Raw genomic sequence first — 24,535 nt, forward strand, 5'->3', positions numbered from 1 at the left:
CTTTTGTTAGCTCTTGTGCTTTTCATTCAGGAAAACGTCATTCTCGATATGAAGACACTACTTCCAAAAATCCCACAGGTAAACCCCCACCCATCTCACAAACTCCACCCTCTTACAAACCCCACCCCTAGCGATAGATTTGACTGTAGAGGGCGGCATTTTCTAAAATGGATGCGCCCACGTCGGCGGATATGACGGATCTTGCACGGTTCTAACTTCTATAAATTACCGAAGATTTATCGTCATTCATATTTATTAATCAAGCAAACGCTGACCATCATCTCGTATATCTAACAACAATGGACCAAAGAAATTTGGATAACATCATTTTTAGTCACGGACAGTCGATAAATAGAGGTAAAATTTTGTAAAGAAAACTTACACTTTTCACTTGTCTTGCTTTTTGTTGTGGCCAATTTACTGGACTACCTTCGTAAATAAAGGCCACACTTCCACCATGTACAAAAACATGTCGAATTTTGTCAAATTTTGATTTTCACATTTAGGCTTAGTTTTTAGTTTATTTTTGCTTTACAAGCATACTCGCCCTCTTTATAGGCTAATCAGAAATTAAAGTGCTGCCTTTTTCAGAAGTCTATTTTTCGTGAAATTTCCAGATTCGTTTGCACACGTTTGGAAATCAAAACTTCAACTGTTCAACATGAAATTTCACGAAAATTAAACATGTGAAGAAGGCAGCACTTTCTGATTAGCCTATCAAGAGGGCTTTATTAAGGAATATGAGTGGAGGCCGTGTATGGAATTCTTTCCATCGGGTTTCAGACTTTTATTTCCAACAAAGTCTCATTTAAAATGCACTTTCAGTTTCAGTTTCATACAGACATGACATGCATGACAGTGTACATAAAAGGCATAATAAAAGTAGGTCGTTGTCTGATTATTTATAAACTTTTTACTAGACTGGAACTTTCATTTCAACTTTCAAGTAAAATCATGAAGATTTTTTTTTTTTTTTGAAGAACCTGTGGTTTGTTTCTCAATTATATGTAGGATTAACAGTCCATCTAACGTAACTTTGTAGCCTTGTTTCAATTCATCATAGTTCATTGACATGCAGGGGGATGCCTCTTCTAGTTTCTTATGGTGGCACACTATCTTAACATGTGGTTAAAACATTCGCGAGATGAACGCTGCTACTGCTGACTGAGAAATATTTTCACCTCTCGTTGATCAGAGGTCACGCAAAGTTGCGTCCACCTAGTAGAAGGCCTATTTGTCTTTAATACTAAAATTTCAAATTGTTTACGTATTTTTTTTTTTATTGTTGCAAATATTTACAACAATTAAGTACAGAAGTAAGTCACCTCAGTCTCACAATGATGCTACAAAGTTCAACGTACTGATTGATTGTTGAATTATTTTATTATTGAATTCATTTTTGTTTCCCCTCCCTATTCATACCAGATGGAACATCCCCAGCTTTTCCCAGACTGGAGGGAGATGGGAAAGAAAATGCCACCAGCTCCAGTGAACCCGCTGGAATAGCAACAGCGACTCCCCGCCTCACTCGTCCAGCCTTCTTTGACGGTAAAAATCGCAACTCCACTGATGTGGCCCTTGTGGAACGGAATCGTCAGCGAGATGTCAGGCCCCAAAGCCCATCACCTCTCGGGGGCACTTCAGTCTTTGCAAACGGACGGCAGGATGTCTGCGCCAAGCTGGAAGAAGCCATCAAAGAAAATGAGAAGTTGAAGGAACAACTGTCAAAGTTGGAGGTCGAGATGAGAGGGTTAAAGGATGAGAAAGCAGAGATGGTGTCCGAAGCAGCCGTTCAAAATCAGGTGGGTGTAAAACATTGGCAGATCCAGAGGGGGGGGGGGGGGCATACCCCTCTCCCCCCCCCCCCCCCAATCAGAGGAGCGAAGACATCTTTTGTCTTAAATTTTCAGGAAATATATTGAAATGTTGGGTAAATCCCTCGCAAGCCATCAGCTACACACACCATGTAGTTTTAATATTACTTTTATTATATACTGAATCCCCTTCCCCTTTATGAAAAAAAGAACTTGAGCCCTCTTTCCCCCTCTCCCCCCCCCCCCAAAAAAAAAAACGTGGTTCTGGATCCAGCCTTGGTGTAGAAAGAACACATGATACAGTAGAATAGTACAGTAATCAGGCATGCAACTTTCCTCTGATCCGCTGATTTCTTTGTTTTTTACTTCTCGTTAATGCCATTACAAATTGAAAAACACTGTACAAAGTCTGGTGTGGTTTGGAGTTTCCTCGTTTTTTTTCTCTAAATTTCCAGTTGCATGCCTGTGTAATATAATCTGAACAGTCACAGACAGTCAAAAAATCAATCCTCTTCCCCTGCCATGCCTTCATACATAGGCTAGTCACCAACAGTCACGTCATATTTCAAGCAAGCACTCTGACTAGTCAAATTAACTCAACAGGCTAAAAACAGGTAAGTGGTGGGCACAGCTGGCATATCAATCACCTACAGTCAACGCATAGCTGTATCCAGTTACATAAACAGTCACAGCCAGTCAATCCTGCTTTATGTTGGTTGGCAGCTCTTACATGTAACTGTTAAAAACAGTCACTTGATTGATTTTGACTGAAAGGATACATGTTTGGATACATGTTTGCATAGGGAGGGGGCTTAATCCCTTTCCCCTTTTTGGAAAAAAATACTCGAGCCCTCTTTCTCTTCCCCCCCCCCCCCCCAAAAAAAAATTTGGTTCTGGATCTGCCCTTGGTGTAGAAAGAACACATGATACAGTAGAGTAATGCAGTAACATAAGTACAATATTCTTGTATTAGCATTTTCCATTCATTGTTGGAGTTGGATAGTGTTTACCAGTATACTACAATGGTTCACATGTACCTCCATGCTCCTTACTCTACCATTTGTTATCATTGCAAACCCAATACTCCACAGGTCAATAAAGACCTGAAAAAGCTTCTAGTTGCGTCAATGGGGGCGGACCTACAGGCCCAGTTGGAGCACCTGTCCACTGAGCGCGCTCAGCTCGGCCAAGACCTGGAGAACACAATCGCGACGCTAGCGGAGGAACGCGAAACGCTGGAGAGAGTCAACATCCAGTGTGATGTGTGGAGGAGTAAATTCCTAGGCAGCAGGTACAATGCAATCTCAGACATTGGGAGCTGGTCCCATTATTACAGTGTTCCTGTTGTGTCCTGTTGCAGTCGGCCACCATGGACTCTTATAGTCTTGTCACAGTACACAAATCGCGGTGATGACACTGGGTTGACGCAGGGTTGAAAACATGCGGCATTTCACACTTGAAAATGTTTAAAGCTAGAGTCTATCATTTGCAGACATCCGAAAAGTAACTGGCGTAATTATTGTTGAAAAACATACTTGGTTGAAAGATAGTAAGGGGACTAAACTCCCTGTGAAATTATTCTTTCTGGCAAGCTGTCATTTTGAAGTAATCAACGAAAGAAGGCCTTTCCAACGGTGCGTCTTAAGACGCACCGTAGGAAAATTTAAATTAGTAGTTCTTTTTGTTATTCGGCGACGACGCACGACGCACACGCGCGCGCGGTTGCTATAATTCGTCAGATCAGTGCGCGACATCGCGTATAGCTGCAATCGGCTCAGTGAGAACGCGTCTCGGACGCTGAATTCAGGCCCAATTCAAAACATGATTCAGCAACTTTTGATGTGAAATTGAGATCCTAGAATGCTGTTTTTCTCGGAATATGCAGCTGAAGCTGAGCTGAAAGTTCATCAGGTTAGTTGTTCAGTATCCTTCGTTAGATTTTGAACACTTTTGTTGCTTCAAACGAACAAAATGCACAAATTACAAATGATGGACTATATCTTTAACCCTGCGTCAACCCTGCGATTGATTTCTCCCCGGGTTAAACTCAACTCTGCTCCAGACCAGGGTTGAGATTTGCACCAGGGTTCAAAACAGTAGTGACCGAGCGAAATAAGCTTAGTTTGCATGAAAAAAGTGTGGGGTTGAACGCGGTGTTCAAAAATCAAACACTCAACCCGGGGTGGCACTGAGTCCACCCAGGGTTGAGTGCACTCCAGGTTGAGAGGCTCTAGTGTGAAAAGCGAGACTCTGGGGCCTTGGAATCTTTGACCTGTTGTTATCTTTTTTACACTGGACAGGCTTCCAACTGTTGCAGGTTGTTGCATTTGGCAAGGTTCCAGGCAAACTACCCTGAAGGGAGTTTAAAGAATAAATCTTCTTTCTTGACACCCTCACAGACTGCAGGTGGATGAAGCTGTTTCCTCACGCACCCGTCTGGACATGGTCCTCCAAGAAGCCTGCTTTGCTCTCCGTAAGATCCTGGAGGAACGAGACGAAATCAGATCGCACATGATGCACACCCAAAGGTTGGTTCAAGTCCAGAAAAAAAAAACATGAACAAATCAACAGACATATCCTGTTGATATTTGCATTTTGCAGATGAAATCACAATTGGGACAGTGGACATTAACTGACCATTCACCATGTTTGTCTAAAGTGCAAGTAACCCTTCATCAGTAATTGTGCTGTAAAAATTCACACACGCACTCACACTGTCGTGTTCACACCATCGATCGTGGACGTCCTATTGTCCCTCTTTGTTGGTACTCTTTTTAGGAAGACCTCCCATATGTTTTGTACACTTGTCAATTGAGGACCTTCGGGGATTGAGGACTCTATTGTTCAACGTCCCCTATTGAATGCAGAAACAAACTCACATACCAGGCCTACCCTTAATACATACCTAGTGTGGACATTCCTTTGTCTTTGTGAAGTTAAGAAAAAAAACGAGAAAAAACTTATTTCACTCGCAGTGTCAATACTCTTTCAACCCAATTTTTTTATCATGATTTCCTTGAGTGATCATCTTCATTTTGTGACAGATAACCCTAACCCAAAACATGCCTCTAAACCTGTTTTCCAGAGAGGGGGACACCTTGTGTGGACCTGGCTTGGTCCACAGAAGGTTCACACAACCAGCATCGTGTGGACCTGTTTTGTTATAAGGTCCACACAAAGATGGCAAGGTTGGCACAAATAGAACTCACCAGTTCTGGCATTTTGTGACCGTGAAACTGGTTTAACACTGAAGCCTCTGCCTGCTGAATTGTTCAAACCTTCTAGTGGAATTCGAAAGATCTGAGGGCGTAATGGTGGATCTTTTGGTAGAGGGCTCCCTGAATATCAAAAACCCAGCTACTGTGCAGTAAACCAATGCTTCCCTCTTTCTCCTTCAACAATCTCTCGTAGGTTGCTCCACTACCTCTCCAATGCCTTGCAGCGATCTCACAGTCTCTCAGAAGAAGCCAAGACATCAAGTAACGTCCTCACCTTGGCCTTACTCAACGAACAGGTGTCCTCCATGATCTCCAAGCACCTGCTGGGGGACGTGGGCCACTCGCAGCCCAAGACCACCTCACAGTTTGACTTTGTGGAGTGGACATCCGCAGAGATGCTTGCAAAAGATGTGAGTCCAAAAAAATAAATAACGCAGCTTGACCAAACATTTGACAGTAACTACCTTCCCCTTTGGCTAGCCTAAACCAGACTTCTCATATGTCAGCATCCTGGTATTCCTAGGCTGTTTTCAGTCAGAACAGCCAGTGTAACATACATTTCAAGGCTTTCTAGTTTGGGGATATTTTCTGCGAGAGGCATCCAGAGGCAAGAGGAGGACCTGCACCAACGTCCTGAAGAGGGACACAGCAGTCCCCACGACTGACGACCTGAGCTCCTGCATGGAGCACCGATCCAACTGGAGGGAGAGAATCAGAGAGGCCCATGCTGCTGGAGGACTGCCCCTAGCCACGACCTGAAGAATCTATGTTCTTGCAGATAAATAGGTTAACCATTGGGTGGCATGGGTGGCTTGTGCGTAAAGCGCTCGCCTCTCACCAAGGTGACCACGGTTCAAATCCTGGCCGCGGATCACATGTGAGTAGAGTTTTCGTTGGTTCTCTCCTGTGCCACGAGGGTTTTTCTCCGGGCCCTCCGGTTTTCCTCCCTCCGGAAAAATCAAACACTTTCGATCTCAGGCTGTGCTCCTTGGTCATATATGGGTCGATGTGGCCGGCAGCCATAGGCGCCTTTACGTGCCAGCGGCCCAACCACGTTGTAGCCGCGTCCTTCGCAATTCAGCATACCAGCTGCGAGTAAGGATGATTAGCCTCCCAAATTATTATTATTATTATTATTATTTTTATTAATTACTTAAATATTTTGTTTTGTTTCAGATTCTGTTAAACCGAGAACCAGCCCTGAAGCTTGAGCGAATGCACACGTTACCATCGTCAGCATCAACCACATATATACCCCCATCATCGCCATCATTGCCAGCAGCATCAGGACCTGTAGCAAAGACTAACGTAGCACAGCGCTTCCATCCACAGACCAAGTATGAAAACCTGACCATCAACTGCTGCAAATACTGCACCGGAGACATCAAACTTGTCTAACTTGCCAGTTTGGCCGTTCTTGTCTCTTGCCTTGATGAATACTGCACCAACACCCCTTCTCAGGGGTAACACGGGCAGGGTATACATATCCTTCCTGCCAGAAACACCGGGGCGAACCCCTTCTCTTAGCAATAAGCGTTACTGGGTTCTTTTAGGTGCGTTAGGCCTTATACAACACATGGGACCTACGGCTTTGCGTGCAGGAGCCCAATGGCACATCTGTTTGTAATAGAACTTCGAAGGGGTACACATGTATCGCTCACTCACTCACTCAGCCGTAAAGACAGCGTTGGTCCGTCGCGCTGACCTCCTGTGCCCACGTTGAACAGCTTGCCTCGTGTGTATTAAGTCTTGTGTAAGTTAATAATAGCAGAGCTCTACCATTTCTTATTCCCGCAAGGTCCTCCAGGACCTGGTGGATTCTGAAGGATCTAAGATGGCAAGGCTTGAGACAATTTTATTCACAAAGTGCCTTTATCTAATATTCTCTGCAAACTTCAAATCCCCCTCCCCCAATAAAAAAACCCAAAGTCCCTGAAAAACAAAGTTATATTAATCTCCCTGCAGGTCGGACACATGATTTTTTTTTTTCAACAGTGCTTTGCTCATGTTGTGCCTGAAGCAAGCACGGTTTTCCAGGGCCCAATTACCATGGCTCTGCTTACCGATAGCGAAAAATCCTTGCTTACTGTAGCAGCAAATTCTGTGCTTACGGTAAGCGTATTTCACGGGTAAACAAGGAATTTTTGCTTCTGAGCATGTGTACATCCCGTAACTAAGGTTTTGTGCTTACAGGTTTAGCACGGTTTATTTGTGCTAGCGCAGTTAGCACAAAGTGGTGATTGTAAGCACTGAATTCTGTGGTTAGCAGCGCCATAAAAATGGGCCATGTTCTTTTCAGAAAGATGCATGACTCAAAAACGAAAATCAGTACATGGTACTGTGGCAAGCTTTTCTGCCATTATTTCCCCTGAGTTTGGATCCTTCAGTGCTTGCCATACATGGCCACAGATTTGTTTGTTAAAGGGAACATATACAACATTTGCAAACATCAAAAAATATATACATTATTATGAAATACCTCACTGGACTGTCTAAAGCATCCTGTAAAATCATGGCACCTGGTGTGCTATCATTTTCCAGAAAAGCTGTACTTGTGTATCAATCTCCAATGCTGCTCCCAATTTACCATATTTAGTTAGTCTGCATTTTGTTTGGAATCGATTTCACACCTATGACTGGGTACAAGCCAGCTAGACTGGTTCCCTAACCTCACAATTCCCCGACGTCTTTAAATTGCTCCGTTTCATCTTAAATGGGGTCAGGGAACCAGACTACAGGAACATGATTGTTATTTCTTGGTGTTTCCAGTATCTACGAACCCAAAACTTCCAACAAGTCAGCGTAACAATATTTGCTATAAAATACCGACCCCCAAATCCATCCATTTCTGAAAATGAAAGCAAAAGCAAATGTTGTATATTCCCTGAACCACTATTTACACTGAACCACTGAAACCAAAATGGAAACCACATGCGTAATCACAAGACAGTTGTGTGGCTATTTTGATTACGAACTTGACCTTTGGCCCCTAATCTGTGATGATTACACCATGATGCCATGGTCTTGCAAACAAGGTCAAGTTGTTGCACACTTCTCTGCCTATCAGTAGTACAAGTTGTTGCACTTCAACCTTTGAAAGGTTTTGCCAACAATTGTGCTGCTTTCGAGTGTAATCTCGGCAGCGATGTGCAAATTTGCTGATGGGCCGTCGGGAGAAAAACAAGTCATGTGACGTGACTCATATTGTCAAGCATTGTCACATGCCGTGTACCGTTCATTATTCCTTGTGCAATATCCTTCAGTAGACACTCGTGTTGATACCGCAATAATCTATTTTGAACTAAAAAAGTCAATTTATTGTATTGTGATGTTAGAGTTCATGCGATTCATTATGTTATTTTCATTTTCTGAAGCGAACAGCTATTGTTTTGATGATGTACATGAAAAATGGAACTCAAAATAATGTACAGAGAGCTGTAGATAAACTGGATCAGTTACAACAAAATTAATTTCCTGATTTGAGATTTACATGTCAAAACAAAACAGCTGTAATATTTGGATGATGATTCTGTATCCAAATATTACAGCTGTTTTGTTTTGACATGTAAAAGCTCAAATCAGGAAATTTATTATAAAAAGGAATTCAAAGATTGAGGAAACTCCTCATTGCCTTGGGCAAATGAGGATCGAATTTCCTCTGAATCTATGAATTCCTTTTTTCTTTTCTTTTTTTAATTCAAGTGTTTTTTAGTATGGCAGAGAACCCCCTCCTTTGTGTTGGTCATTGTGTTACCAGAATCTCAGGAATTCTTTTGAGATATTGGGGGGGGGGGGGGGTTGTTAGGTAACAATAGTTTAAGGTTTGCATAAGGATTAGGGTATTTATGGAGATTGGGGGGGGGGGTACCCCTCCGTCTCATATCGTGATGCATTCTGGACCGAAATTCTTAAATTCCTATTGTTTACCCCTTTGAAAACATCACAATCAGTGTTGAAGATAAAATCCATGATGCCGTCCTTATCCAGATTTAGCATATTTGTTTACAAAGCCTCAGGCGTAACCTGCATGTCATTTTTGTGCAATAAAGTTTTCCCATCTTATCTTGAGAGCTATTAATATGGTTCAATAGGTCCAACACTATTGCTGGATTCGTTCTGAACAATCAACTTCCTTTATATTTTATTTCCCTGTGCATCTACATGTACAGTGAGTGGGTGAAGAGAAATACTGTTTTCTGTTTCATACACCAGCGCCCACATTCCTTTTACGGTTTTGAAGGATTATTAATATTTTTCTTTTAATTCAAGAGTGATATTTTAGTTTGTTGACTGCAGTAGTAAGCTAGCTGTGAAAATTGTGGGACACAAGGTAAAAAGAAATTTACACAAGTACATAAAATGTTATTTTTTTGGGGGGGGCAGACTCCTACATTTAGTCACGAGGAATGTGCGGACATATCAAAAAATAGTAAAGATTTCTGACAATAATTTTCACTTTGCATTCAAGCATTTTATAAATGGAAGTCCTAATAAAAACTGACTCCATGATGTATTCGCTTGGAATTGCAAGCGATACGTCTACACAAACCTAGTTTTGTTTTTGTTAAAGTGTTTGTGTAACTTTCGAGCCCATTAAGTGGTATATTTTGTCTCTACCGTAGTTTGATACTTCTCATTTCTGAGTTTTGTTTATCTCCTTTTGTATAATGTGACATACTGATGTAAATAATAAAATGTAATAATAATCTTCTGAGTTTTGTTTATCTCCTTGTGTATAATAAGACGTACTGATGTATATAATTAAATGAAATGGCAACAAATAAATGAGCATCTAATATTAAAATGTAATAATAATCTTCTGAGTTTTGTTTATCTCCTTGTGTATAATAAGATATACTGATGTAAATAATAAAATGTAATGGAAACAAATAAATGATCATCTTATTTTACATAAAACGTATTGGAAAATCATGGTTACTTTTTTTGGTATGATAATGTACAAGCTTTAGTGGAGAATTTGATTAAAAAAAGTCTTATCTTCAAGTAAATTTGAATCCTCGATCCTGATTGGTCGATCCATGGCAACAACCTCACTCTGCGTATCGCGCCATTCCATACAAACACGCACGTGTAATAGAATAACCGCTGAAAAGTTTGTGTACTGCGCGCGTGTTCAATCTTTTAGTGCGTCAAGTTGGCTTGAAGAATTGTTATAATTATGTCTGTCATTAGATGTGTCTACATTCACGACATTCCTTCAATATACACAAAATGAAACTGAAAATTAAGTTTGCTGTGATAGGTAACACATAGAGCTTACATACATTTCCATCAAAATATAACCCAGAAAGAACAACAAACACAATTCAAGTAAATATTTTGTTACCAATTTTCACATTTATTGAAAAAAAAAAATTTCCACAACCAATTACAGTTCCCGAAAATGCTTTTCAAGCCATTAAGACAGTGATCACTATAGAACCTCAATACAATAAGATAACGTTTTAATGCATAAGCAGACATTACAGCGAACGATATAATACACTCCTCTAAAGATGAAATAATTTATCCAGACTCCTCCGAGTGAAACAGCAATATTCGGCTTTTCTGATGTGCATTGAGTGTTTTTCTAGGAGTTCTGTTTTAGGTTTTGATTTCTTTCATCTATAATGTATACGTTAAGTTGAGTACGGTGCTGTACCTCTGTCTATTTTATTGCTTTGCTTAGAAAGACCATTCTGCGTAATAAACGCATCAAATTTCTGGAAAATTTCAGCTTAATCAGACAACCACAAGTAGAAGAGATTTCCAAGATGATTTCCAAGATGATCACACACACAGCCTTAAATTTAAGACACGTGAACTTGCTGGAAGTTGCAAAGATCGGACCAATCAATTAAATGTACAACCTGCACATGAACATGACATCACCTCACCAGTGTCTTTGAATTGTAGTTGATGGAGTAATTATAATACATAAGTGGGCTAACATAAAACACATCATACCCCAGACTGGGAGAAGGCAAATCACTCTTCATCAAAACCTAGCAGCTATTTCTTTATAATACAAGCGGTATAAAATCCGTCCGAGTACTCACTGTGATTTCAGAGCAAATAATTACAGCTTTCATTAACGCAGAAAAAAAAATGTTCAATTTAATATGATACCTTTGCATTACTCAACTGTTCAGGGCACTATGTGAAAATCAAATGTCAAAACGAATAATCAACACAGAAAAATTCCAAAAGCCGCAAAACACATTCAAACTTTTCAAACAGACTTTTTTTCTTTTTTTTTCATCTTGAAAGAGGCAAGTGTTACCACGGTTACAGAACAAAAGACTGTTGCATTTGGATAATTATAATTGATGGAATTATCAGTATTACCGTTAGTCCTATGACTTACCAGCTTTTGAACAATTTCAAATTGAAGCATGACTAATGAATCACAAAGAATGCCAACAATACCCATCACCAATTTAGATACTTGTAATAAAGAGAAGAATTCTCGGCCCTAGCATACACACGTATTTCAATTTTACCCCTTACAGTACATCCTCAGTTTAAAGGGAATATACATCATTTGCTTTTGCTGTAATTTTCAGAAATGGATGGAATTGGGGGGTTGGAAATAAATAGCAAATATAGTTACACTGACTTTTTTGAGGTTTTGGGTTCGAAAATGCTATAAAAACCAAGAAAAACAATCATTTTCCTGTAGTCTGGTTCCCTGACTCCATACAAGAAGAAACAGAGCAGTTTACATACATTGGAGAATTGTAAGGTCAGGGAACCAGTCTAGCTGGCTTGTACCCGTTCATAGGTGTGTAATTGATTGCAAACAAGTGCGATGGTCAATTGGGGGCAGTATTTGAAAAAAAAGCCAGTTTTTTCCAACGCTTGTCGGCCGACCAGCATTGGAAATTGATAAAAAAATACCACTTTTCTTGAAAATGACAGTATACCAGGTGCCATGACTTTACAGGATGCTTTACACTGTCATTCACTAACAGTCCAGCAAGGTGTTTCAAAATGATTTGGTAGTTTTATTTTTTGATGTTTGCAAATGTTGTATTTTCCCTTTAAATATGCATCTAGTCTTTACTCATCTCATTAGCCACAGATTAGAACAATACGTACATTCTGTGTTCATATTTTGCATCTATCATATATAAAATCTAAAGCAAGATTAAAAATAGCTGCAAATCAGAAATTACTTTTATTTTTTCCTCAGAAGTATGTCTGCCTCGTTGGATTGGGATTAGTAAGCTTCTGTGTGGAATTAGTAAGCTTAAGATTTGTATTTAATGTATTAAACCTCAAATCCTCATATGTACATTTCTAGCATTTTAACTTCCTTTAATGTATCTGCAACATTGGGCAAAATCCTTCATATACAAGAAAAATCAATCAATCAAGAAGAAAAATCATTTTGTTAGTTTTTCCCCCTATTCTTTTTATTACTTAAATACATTCAACTCATGAACATTTCCAGGGAATCAAACTCTCAAGTTTTATTCTACAGACAATGATCTCAAATATGTATCTTTTCATCTTTATAAATGTTTTGAGTGGACCACAATGCAGAAGTTTAAATACGTCTAGGGTTATGGACAGGCCAGGGCAAGTCGCCAGTAGTTAAGTATTCGCAACTAGTTAACTGAATTTCCATGACAGGAGAGAGAGGTGGAGGAGTGATTCCCTGTTTGCAGGGGACGTATTAAGTCCTGAACCCTAAACCCTAAATTACTACTCGCGAGTAGCTGCTTCTACTCGCGCCAGGACGAGTTCTTGAGTAGATGAAAACCCACAAGTAGAACAATGAGTAGCATAACTACTCACGAGTACTCGAGTAATCCAGTTACTCGTGCTTCTACTCGTGCCAGGACGAGTACTTGAGTAGATGAAAACCCACAAGTAGAACAATGAGTAGCATAACTACTCACGAGTACTCGAGTAATCCAGTTACTCGTGCTTCTACTTGTGCCAGGATGAGTACTTGAGTAGATGAAAAACCACAAGTAGAACAATGAGTAGCATAACTTCTCACGAGTACTCAAGTTATTCAGTTACTCGCCCAGTGGTAGCTATGGAGGGTCATTTGACTTTCTCATGTAGTAAGGATTTAACCGTTATGTCATTTTTGCCTAGAATTACATGTGAAGGAAAAGGAGTAAATTAACTAAATAATAGAAAAAACAAACCAAGCACATGTACTTGGACTTTCAAATTTTGTAACACCATGCAAGTTAAAATACTGTAGAACTGTTTTCCATCTAAATTAATTATTTTATTTCACCCTCAAAAAAACAAAATCACAAATCAGTCTAAACATTACGAAACATCCTTATTTTAGATTCTTGCTTTTCTTTATGCTAACGTCGTTTCCTTGCATTTTTTTTCCTTTTATAATATTCATGACTAAAATAAGTCTATGGGCGACTGTTACATCTACTGAAAGGAGAACTACATACTAAGAGCTAAAGTAAAAGGGATAACATAAAAATCATCTGTGTACATATTTTATAAAAATTAGAACATTTACAGAATCAGAGCGAGAAATTCTAGTTTCTTTGCTTATCCCAAAAAGAAATTTCCCTCAAAACATTACAAAAATATTTTAATTTTTTTTTGTAAATTCTTACTGTGTAAGTAAATAAACACAAAATCACATCAAAATGTAAATATATATATATAAACTGAACACATTTAAGTATGTTGTTTCTTTTTTCCATGTTCAGCATTTGATTTGATTTCATCATCAAAAACTGATACACAGAACCAACATTCATGCTAATTATAAAGTATGTTTTACAGTTGGTTCAAGGAGAGCATTAAAATCCAGTCGAATGCATTTCACAAAAGTGCTATTTGTAAACAAGATTTACATATAAAAAAAAAATGAAATTGGAATCAAAGAAATCTTGTTAATAGGTTAGTTTCTGTAGCCATGAACTAAGACGCATAATTAACCCTAATCATATTCGAGAAAAGTGACGCATATTTTTCAAATAAAAAGTAGTTAACTTTACGTTAGTCAAGCTATAACAATTATGTTATTCAGCTCTTGAAACAAAAAGATCCCCCCCCCAAAAAAACCCCACTAAATCCCCGCCAATCTCTACTTAAATCCGCATAAATTTGCATAATCATGGCATTAGATCCTCAGTTTGAACAGAGCTAAGCAGAGATTGGGGGCTTAAATGTGCTCTGTACTGAAAATATCTCAATGAGGCGACGGTAGCAAGCAGTGTCTGAAACGGCTTTCAGAATAATGTCTATTGTCAGCTTGTTCCCATGTAGTTGTAATGGACCAAAACCTAGATCATAACTCTGGAAAAAAGATTCAGACCCAGCCAATTGACCAATCGACGTTTGCAAGTTAGCCTGCCCCTTAAACAACCCTATGGAATTTTTGTACGGTAAGTTTTGTTTGTCTCCGCGTCCATTTGTATATAATTGGACAATATTTCACAAGGCGCGTTGACGCGATTCTACCGCGATAGGTCAATTACTTTCATAGTGACAGAGTACCGGGAAGGTCCTGCAAAACCAATGGTGAAAACCCTCACTTACCAGTGACCTTCCCTGGTACCCTGCCCAAAGATCTACCTGTGTTTTCAATACAGAGCATCATTTAGCGGACTTGTGTGGCATGTTCTCAGACCGACTGGTACCCAGATCGGTTGGAGCGGCTTCGTCCAATCAGATAGGCAATCAGGACGATGATGACCAGGCCGGCCAGGGCGCAACCCACGGCGATCGGCACGATGTTACTGACGTCATTGTCTGCAGCGCAGTCAGAGGCTGGCGAGAAAAAACAAGGAAATATAGTGGGACTTAAAGTCCAACATGCTGCACTACAAGTGCCTCAAAACTGCAGGCTAGTACAGTGGAACGCTGCTAAAATGAACATAGCAGGATCCACAGAAATTTTTCGTAATAGCGATCATTCTGTACAGCGATTTTAAGCTGCCAGTGCTCCGGGACTCACTTTTCAATAAACAGCGCCCTTCGGAACTTCACCCTGCACGCCCTGGTTGTTACTGAAAGACGACCTTAAACACATGTGCCGACTATTGAATTATGTAATTACACCGTTTTTGAGTTTACTCCCTACAGCAATGGATGGCTTTCCCCTACCACTCTTTGGGGAAATAATGGCCACTTGTCACTCTTCTGTTGACATTTTTTTCAACAACAATATCTAGCACATTTTGTACACAAAAACCTCGGGAGCCACTGTTTTGCGATTACTTTGGTGCATGTGATCCTTGTCTATCGATCACACAGTAGGCTTGGACCGCTCGGACCATCATTTTTTCGTTGGGTGACCACAGTAGCTTGTTCAAACTTGCTCATAAGCACCAAGAGAAATGTACACTAACTAGAGGTGGGAGGCGTTTATTGTCATATCTGCAACAGCCCGCTCTGTTTTCATTCATTAGTTTGGTTAACTGCATTCTTGCGATTCTCAGGATACTTGCGTATCGGAAAACTTCCAATTCTCATAGCCGTGCCATGGCCGAAAAGTTTGGTTTCTGTACACAGTCGGTTGCACAGACTTGTTGGAGAGTTTGTGCGGGGCTGCCTCATTTTGCATGCATGCCCCCCTCTTAGAGTGAGAAGCATAGTAGGGTTTGAGCCCTTTGAGAGCGTCGCACCTCACCAGGGCCCTGTGATGCCCCCGAGGATGTGATAGTGCCGCCTCAAACAGTGTATTGGCCCCTACCCAATTTCTATAAGCCCCTCCCAGTTTTTACAAGCCCCTCCCTCAGGATGCAAACAAAAGTACTGCAGGAATAATTCCCTTTAATATGTTACTTTCCACTTTTCAAATAAACCACAACCAGAAACTGACTAGTGGAACCACCACGATAGGGCTGGATATCTCAGTTGGAAGAGCACTGGAACGGCAATCCGGAGGCCACAGGTGCAAAACCCCGCTCCAGTCAATTTCTGTGGTAAACTTTGAAGAAATTATTTTATTTTCTTTCAACTTACGACTTCCGAGGCCTCCGCCCTTGACCTGCTCAGCGAAGGGCTGCAGCTTGAGCTTCATGAAGGTTGCGTTGACGTTCATGGCCATGATGTCCTGGTTTGCGTTACACATGTAGTAATTGCCAGCTGTGGAATCAAAGCGCGTCGTGTTGTTGAAGACGGTCACCATCTTGGCTGAGTTTGGTAAAAAAATAACAAGGAACAAAATAGCAGAGTTAGACAATGTGCTGCACGAACGATTAGCTGAGCAAATCTGAAAACTGCTATTGAAACAATACAAACAAATTTTTAACCCTAACCGCCCTGAATCCTTCAAAATCCTCTTTGCCAAAGTGGAATTTGGAGGATTGAGGTTACATGGCAAAAGTCTGTTGCTGATTTTGTAGGATGCACTTTGTCAAGGTCTTGGGTCGGACCTTGTGTTGTTTTTGCTCAGCCATGCATAAATATAGGCCAGGATTATGCTTGAAATCCTCCGCACAGCTCCAGGATGTCACTGGCCAAGCCTCAACATATTGACAGTCACTGCCGCAGGATTTTGCAGGATTCAGGCAGTGGTCACCGCTCCACGGACCATATCCAAGAAATAATGGAGGAATTTGCAGGATTGAGGCTATATGCTAGTTTTCCACGAGGCCAATTGGACGATTTTGCAGGATTGAGGGGCTACATCCTAGCAAAAAGGCCCGGGGAGTTAGGGTTAAACTGTGCCTAAAATTATTTCTGAAAATTGGTGAGAACCTCTGACGTCAGGAAGCCCTTACCCATTGATTTGTTGAGGCCCGGGAAGTAGGCGTCATCCATCATGAACTCCAGGCTGAAGTTTGTCATTGAGTAGCTCTTGTCTTTCTTCATGGTGAATTCCAGAGTCATGACCCAGTCTTTGATGGGCTTCAGGTTTTCAGGGGAGAAGGCGCCGACAAACATGGCCACAGTGTCGCCGCAGGTGGACTCAGCGGTGTCTAGGGTGGTGTTGGGAAGGTAGTAACCCACTTTGCTCATCTCAGTTTTCTGATAGAAATTTAACAAAAAAGTTTTACGTTAGTATACATTTACCCTAACCCCAAGGATCTTGCACAAGTGTGTATTTTTTCCAAAACCTGGCAGAATTTGACACTGGCACTTCGTAATAATTTTGTCACACAGCTCCGAATACAAGTGGCTTACACACAAACTACGCAACCCTACGCACAAGATTTCTTTCAGCCGATCAGACAAACAAGAAGGTGTACACATCACACGCCATCAACATAACAAAGTGTGCACATCTGAATTTAAGTTGACCTCATATCGGAGTTCATTAAGGCAAGAACCTCTGGCGTGTCGGCCGATCGCTGATTTTTTAATCCATAGAGGAAGAATGCAGTGAATGCCTAGCATCAACAACAGCCTGACTACCAATCATGGGATCGGAGTTTCCGAAATTGCGTGGGAGTTTAACCGGGTACCCCACTGGAGTAAAACACGGGTATCCGGGTACCCGGATACCCGAAAAGGACCCAACCCCAACATTCAGATCCCGGAAGTTGTCTGGAGGCTTTAGAGCTTGACGGTGTAAACTGCAACTTCTGCGAGCATCATCTTTATCGCGGTTAAATACACAAAAACATATTTTGATTGTCTGTGCGGCCTGGTTTTCACTTTAAAAATTCTCCACAAATGACATTCAAACCTTTCTTTTTCATTGTCTGAGAGCGTCAAATTCCCCACAAATGACATTCAAAACCTTTCTTTTTCATTGTCTGAGAAGTTACTAAAGTGAATTTTAAAGTTGGTTACGGGGACCCGATTCCCAAATCTGGAACCGATTCCTGGCATCAGCGGTCGGGTACTCGGGTACCCCGTTCCGATGGACACCCCTGCAGGGAGCCATTACTTTCTCGACCCTAACAATGCTGAAGCCTTAACTTTAATATGAATTTCCACACACCCTAGGGAGTTAGAGTTGATGAAGACCTTTACAAATCTAGTCTTCATCAACAGCTCTGGCTACGGACGATTAAAAGTATCTGACTTTTGGGACTCTCTCTCTCTCAATAAGAAAAATCCTATCCTGGAATATCGCCATGTAATCCTAGGACATCTCTGTTTGGTTTGGACAGTCAAGGCTTCTTACTTATCCAAGAGCCTGAGACGAAGATAGTGCTGGGAAAGAAGCTAAGATTTTGAAGCAAAACAGTTTTCAATGAGAGCACTGCTCCAAGGGAGAGATTTAATCCCAACCCTCAAGGATTTCGAATGATTAATGGACTAAAAAAACCAACTTACACCCCCGACTTCCTTTTGGTAGGAGATGATGAACTGAGCTTGAAACTGCATCATCATGCACGTCTTGTTGTCTCTGGTGATAGTCCAGTTACCCATAGGGACCGTGGGGGGCTTTGCAGTTGGCGTGTCCTGACCGCACTGGCTCACTGGGATAACCAAAAAAAGGTACGGGGGAAAAAAATGTTACAATTCCAAACATTCCTTTTGATGAGAAGGGCGTACAGTTGGTTACACTGCACACCCAACCAGGTACTGACTGGCTTGACAAAATACGGGTTTTTTTTATCGAGCATGAAAGTTCGTTTCCTGTCCCATTTTTATATCAATTAAATAAAAGATACCTTTTTGGGACTTTGGTTACAGGGTTCGTATCGGGAGCTTGTGACACCATCACGGTGTCTTTATCAACTGGTGGTGTTGAGGCCCTCGCGTGACCAAGCTTGGTCACACGACAGGAGGCGTTTTTTTTTAATTTCACCTTATGGTCTTTAAAGGGAATGTACATCACTGGCTTTTGCTGTAATTTTCAAAAATGAACTATTTGAGGGGTTAGTATAATAGATCAAATATTGTTTAACTGACATGTTTGAAGTTTTGTGTTCGAAAATGCTTGAAAAACCAAGAAAAACAAAAATGTTTAAGTAGTCTGGTTCCCTGACTCCACTAAAGATAAAATGGATCAATTTATAGATGTCGGAAAATTGTAAGGTAAGGGAACCAGTCCAGCTGGCCTGCACCAGTTCAAGAACATGTAACCAATAGCAAACAAAATTTGGACTGAAAAAAAATTGTAAATTTGGAGCTGTAGTTGAAAAATAGTTAGGTTTTTCCAACGGTGGTCGGCCGACCATCGTTGAAAATGTATACAAAAATACCATTTTCTTGAAAATGACTTGACACCAGGTGCCATAATTTTACAGGATGCTTTAGACTGTCATTTACCAACATCCTTGTAAGGTATTTCGTAAAAACTTGGTAGGTTTATTTTTCGATGTTTGCAAATGTTGTATATTCCCTTTAAGCAATGAAATGAGTCTGATAAAAGAAATAATTATAACGAGAAATATAGTCTGACACATCTTGACTGCGTTTCTTAGCACTTTTCATTTCACCGAGTGCAGCAAAAAACACCTGGTTTGGCATGGATTAGATTATTTGATAGATGATGCAAATTTGCAGGAAAACTGGATGAAATTTCGAATAACAAAACAAGACACATATGTGTTCCAGTTATTGTCACAGCCACATGGACAGCTTCTGCACAGTCCATACCATCCAGCCAGAGTTTTGCGACAAAAAGGTACAAAGTCAAGAGCGTCTTCTTACAGTTTCCGAAGGTCATGTGCACATCAAACGGTTGGATCTTCAAGTCGGTGTAGCTCAGAGCAAACTTGTTCTCCTTGAATTCTACTTTCTGCATGGCCGAGCACTTGTAGTAATCCCCTAGACCAGTCTGGAACTGATCCGTGAGCGCACCGCCGTAAGTAACGATCTTACCTGAAGAAAAAAAAAACGGGCGAAAATTTTTTTTAGTGATGGACGACAGTGACAGATTACAGTTTAAGTAACAGAGAATTTCTGCAACGAAATGCAACACAGCTTTGAATTTTGGTGCTGCCATAAAAATAATACCAAAAACAGAAAAAAAGGTTAAGGACACTGATTTCTTTGAAGAAGCAAACTAAAGGTTGTGTTCATACTACTCGACACTGAAGGTGACAAAAAATTGTGCAAAGAAAAAAAACTGTGGTTTCAATATGACGTTCATGGGTGTTTTTTCTAGAGGGGGGACAAAGCACATTTGCCCCACGAAATCCCTGTACTTTTCCAGCATATTCTCAAGTTATCATTTTTCAATGGTGGGCAGGGCATTTGCCCCCCACCCAATAAATTAACAGCAAAATGACTTCGCCTCTTTTAGTTTTATTTTCGTCCCCTTTATTTCTTCTTTTTTCGCTTTTCCAGGGGGGCAAGCGCCCCCTTGCCCCCCTCCTCGCGACACCCATGGTGATGTTATACATTATCCGAGGACTCGCTGCGCTAAAAAAAAAAGATGCACTGGCTTTAACCGAGCATGCCCAGAACCTACCAGCGTCCTTGCTATCCGGGAAGTGGGTTTTATCGTGCATCAGCTTAGCCGTGGCGTTGACAAGGGAGAAGGTTTTCGTCTTGTTGTCGACTTGGTACACCTGCATGAAGGAGTTTTGATCGAAGGTCAGTGCCAAGACAGCCTGGGCCATAGGGGCGTTGCTATCCTCACAATGACTGTTGGCCAGGTCGATACGGGCATCTGCGGGGAGCATGACGGTAAACGTACCCTGAAAAATTGAACAAAACAAAACACAAACAACAATGAGGTTTTATGTTACCTGCAAACACATTTTTTTTGTAAATCTTAAAATTAATGTGGCCTGACGTTGCGAACTTAGCAAGTTCTTCTTCAGAGGCTAAAACAGAAATGACAGAGGTACATACATGAACATGGGGGTGCACACAAACATGCAGGGCTGAAAGAAGAAACACAAAAGGAGGATTAAGTGGGAAAGGTGTAGAAAGATGCAGGGGAGGGTGGATGAGAGAACAAAGAAACAAAGGGAGATGGCAAACCACAAGGGGTCTGGTGTGAACAGGGGAGGGACCAGAAAGGGAAGGATCAAAGGTCACAGGGAGTGGGAACGGACAAAAGAGTGTGGGAGTGAAGGGATGATGCGGGGGGGGGGGGGGGGGGGGGGACAGTATGGAGGTGGAAAGGGATGAAAGATGGGGAAGATGGGTAAAACACAAACAAGGAAGACCAGATGGATTATCTGTAACATTTTTTTTGTATCCATTATCTCACATGATTTGTTTGAGCACAGATATAAAAGTCTTTACTAAAAAAAAAAATATTAAAATGGATTGCACGACGCGAAAACAATCCAAGAAAGACACATGTAACACACATTCCTGGGCACTTGCAAGATTGGAATCAACTTCTCCTTGTACTTCAACATGACACAGATCTAGCATAGGAGGAAATAATTCAAACCGCCCCTTGTCTATCACGAAGCATTATTTGATCTTATTTCTGTGGTTGGGTGCACCTTGCTGCTCACCATTTTCGAGTTGTTTTTTGTGTATTCCCCGGTGAAGGTCAGTTGGAAATCTGCCAGCAGGCAAAAGTTACCCATCTCTTTCAGGGACCAGTGGGCTCCGTCTGCTACGCAAGGGCTCTCTGAAACGGCAAGAACAGGAGAATCTTACAGACGATACACAACGTTTGCTTTTGCCGTAATTTTCAGAAGTGATTGGATATAGGGGGTCAGTAGCTTATACAAAATATTGTTACACTGACTTGTTTGAAATTTTGTGTTCATAGACGCTTGATTCCCGGGACCCACTTAAGATGAAACAGAGCAATGTATAGACGTCGGAAAATAGTAAGGTCATGCTGTCTAGTTGGCTTGTACCCATTTACAGGTGTACCCAAAAAATGCGGACTAACTAAATATGGTAAATTGGGGCCAGTATTGAAAAAAAAAATCCAACACTAGTCAGCCGACCATTAATACAAAATTAATACAAAATTCCACTTTTTTTTGAAAATGTCAGCACACCAGGTGCCATGATTTCACAGGATGTTTTAGACTGTCATTCACTAACAGTCCAGTAAGGTATTTTATAATATTGATGTTTGCAATGTTGTATATTCCCTGTTAAAGCTAACACAATCTACTTGCAATCTTTGAACCGGACAGGAACGCAACCAATTAACGCTCAATTATCAAGATTTGCGACACCTGTTTACCTTGGCCGAATGTTTTGTCCACTTCATACGGCTGCACTTTCAGCTGGGAGAAGGTAAACTTAAAGTCGTTGGCCTTGTAAGCAATCTGCTCGGTGGACGCACACTTGAAGCTGTATCCAAAATCAGCCTTGAAGAAGTCTCCCATGGTGACACCGCCGTACTTGACTGCCCCTGATTATGATGAGATGGGAAACAACGTCATGCAGGTTGGAGTTAGCTGTTACTTTGTGCGGTATTTTCACACTACACGAGAAAGCTGCCACACACTCTTACAAAATGCCAAAGAAATTGCGGTCATCTGACAAGTAAGTAAGGCTTTGCATCGGAGTCGAGTCTTTTGATGAGGGACTCAAGTCGAGTCATTTGCTTGCAGTGACTCGAGTCGAGTCGAGTCATTTACTCAAAGGGACTCAAGTCGAGTCGAGTCACCAAAAATTTTGACTCGAGTCGGACTCGAGTCGAGTCATTGACTCGAGTCATTACAACTCTGACAATAGGTGAGAATGGCACAAAGACACCAGACCATTCCAGAGCTGGGGGTTGCTTAGCTAGCATAAGGCTTGCACCGAATCACGTTATTAAGCAACAGCATCTTTGGTCTGGCAAATTCAAATTTAAAATGTGCTATTCATTTGAGCAAGTCAGCGTATCAGACGTTTATTCAAATTAAATGTTCGAAATGGCCCAGGGAACATGCTACCATAGAGTGATTTGCTACCTGTAGTTTTGCTATCAGGGAAGTGTGCAGGGGAATGCGTCAGACTAGCGTTGGCAGATTTCAGCTGAAAGGTTTGGGCTTCGTTGTCCATGCTGAATTCCAGAGCCAAGCTGTCTGCACCTTCGGTCCAGGTCAGGAACATGATGGCGGTTTGTGAAGGCCAGCACACCTGCTCTTCTTGGCATCGACTTTGGCGTTCTCTGGCATCTCAAAGTTAAAGTTCATCTGTAGTAGGCAAATAAAACACACTACTTCGTAAAGGTCTGTCTTAAAATGAGGATGACGAAAATTTGCACCATTGTGCAATTATGGGCACCATTGTGAAGGAAAGCTTTTATGCAGATTTTAATATACACAGGTGCATGTAGCAATACATTTTTAAAGATTTAGGTAAAAGGGACCAGATTTCATAGGAGTCCAAATTTCATATGACACTGGCAAAGTGTTTCAGACCAGCCAGCCGGTCTTTATCATCCGTTTAAGACCGCCACGTGACAGGCTCTTGACCAATAGGAATGGGTAAACTGTCTTAGGTATTTATATATACAAATTAACTGACAATCTACCCCCTGAAAAAAAGAAGAAGATATTTAAAAAAAATATAAAATTAAATCAATGAAATCAATGTAAGCCATGCGATCTTGTAGTTCTTACCATGGATGTGTTCTTGAGCTCATACGTGCCTGAGAACCCTGCATAAAACTGGGCCAGAAAGCACACCTGCCCATCGGCGCTCGTCACGTTATAGGTAAAAAATGGGGGCGGCACGGTGGTGGGGCCCGGTGTCGGGCTTGTGGGTGCTGCCGTCGTTTTGGGTGCTGCGGTGCTTGCATTTGTTGCTGGCCCTGCAGTTGGCGCAGTGGCAGTCCCAGCAGTTGTTGCTGGCCCTGCAGTTGCCGCAGTTGCAGTTGCAGTTGATGCAGGTGTTGCTGTTGTCGGTACTGCAGTTGCTGCAGTTGCTGTTGTAACCTTTGGTGCTTTGGTTGTAGCCCCCGTTGTTGCTGGCCCTGCAGTTTTTGCCTTTGAAGTGGGTCCCTCTGTGGATTTTCTTAGTAGGAGCAGTGTGGGGCTGCAGACTCGGTGTTCTGCGCTGCGCCTGAAAAGGAACAACAAACAAACATGATTTATAGCTGGAGTCCATCATTTGCAGCTATCCAAAAGTAACTGGTGTAATTCTTGTTGAAAAACATACTTGGTTGAAAGATAGTAGGGACTAAACTCCCTGTGAAATTATTCTTTCTGGAGAAATCAACAAAGAAGGCCCTTACAACGTGCTTCTTAAGACGCACTGTATGAAATTTCAATTAGTGGTTCGTTTTGTTTTGCAGTGAAGCGCACGCAAGCATTGGCACGACGCACACGCGCGGTTGCTATAATTTGTCGGATCAGTGCGCGACATCGCGTAGCTGCAATCGGCTCATTCAGAACGTGTCTCGGACGCTGAATTCAGGCCCAATTCAAACACGATTCAGCAACTTTAGATTTGAAATCAAGATCCTAGAATGCTGTTTTTCTCGGAATGTACAGCTGAAGCTGAGCTGAAACTTCATCAGGTTAGTTGTTCATATCCTTCTTTAGATTTTGAGCACGTTTGTTGCTTCAAACGAACAAAATGCACAAATTACAAATGATGGACTATACCTTTAATGCTAGGTGTATTTGATACTAAATAAAAATCACACATGTTTGGACTTGTCAGAAAGTGTATACATGCACACGCCAGATGCATTCCGCATACAAACTTTAAGGGTCCATGAAGTGAATTTTT

The 24,535-nt window shown here is 41.3% G+C and overlaps 2 protein-coding genes across 3 annotated transcripts in view; one reads left to right on the plus strand and one right to left on the minus strand.

Annotated features, from left to right (window-relative positions):
* The first annotated feature begins 161 nt into the window (after positions 1–161).
* On the plus strand, positions 162–6,890 carry LOC119723703 (golgin-45-like). Its single transcript, XM_038194496.1, has 6 exons — positions 162–357; positions 1,426–1,802; positions 2,906–3,105; positions 4,214–4,342; positions 5,226–5,442; positions 6,209–6,890. The coding sequence occupies exons 1-6, from the start codon at positions 300–302 to the stop codon at positions 6,428–6,430; spliced, it is 1,203 nt and encodes a 400-aa protein (XP_038050424.1). The 5' UTR covers positions 162–299; the 3' UTR covers positions 6,431–6,890.
* A 5,913-nt stretch (positions 6,891–12,803) lies between these two features.
* Positions 12,804–24,535, minus strand: part of LOC119723704 (lysosome-associated membrane glycoprotein 1-like) — a 43,819-nt gene continuing 32,087 nt past the window's right edge. Inside the window, exons 6-11 of one of the 2 annotated variants that reach the window (XM_038194497.1) lie at positions 20,352–20,580; positions 19,589–19,759; positions 18,263–18,408; positions 16,759–17,005; positions 15,998–16,168; positions 12,804–14,800 (exon numbers count right to left, since the gene is read on the minus strand). In XM_038194497.1, the coding sequence (XP_038050425.1) occupies positions 14,655–14,800; positions 15,998–16,168; positions 16,759–17,005; positions 18,263–18,408; positions 19,589–19,759; positions 20,352–20,580 (1,110 nt within the window). In that variant the 3' untranslated portion in view covers positions 12,804–14,654. The remainder of the gene's footprint in view (positions 14,801–15,997; positions 16,169–16,758; positions 17,006–18,262; positions 18,409–19,588; positions 19,760–20,351; positions 20,581–24,535) is intronic. The other variant, XM_038194499.1, reaches the window with a different exon arrangement.

The sequence above is a fragment of the Patiria miniata genome, unplaced genomic scaffold (assembly GCF_015706575.1).
Source record: "Patiria miniata isolate m_02_andy unplaced genomic scaffold, ASM1570657v1 HiC_scaffold_17, whole genome shotgun sequence".
In the NCBI taxonomy this organism is placed as follows: Eukaryota; Metazoa; Echinodermata; class Asteroidea; order Valvatida; family Asterinidae; genus Patiria; species Patiria miniata.

Bases quoted from the DNA above. Each gene is read 5' to 3' on its own strand.
- LOC119723703 (XM_038194496.1), top strand. From the start codon at position 300: ATGGACCAAAGAAATTTGGATAACATCATTTTTAGTCACGGACAGTCG. The intron at 358-1,425 runs GTAAAATTTTGT...TATTCATACCAG, and splicing joins CGGACAGTCGATAAATAGAG to ATGGAACATCCCCAGCTTTT. The intron at 5,443-6,208 runs GTGAGTCCAAAA...GTTTTGTTTCAG, and splicing joins CAGAGATGCTTGCAAAAGAT to ATTCTGTTAAACCGAGAACC.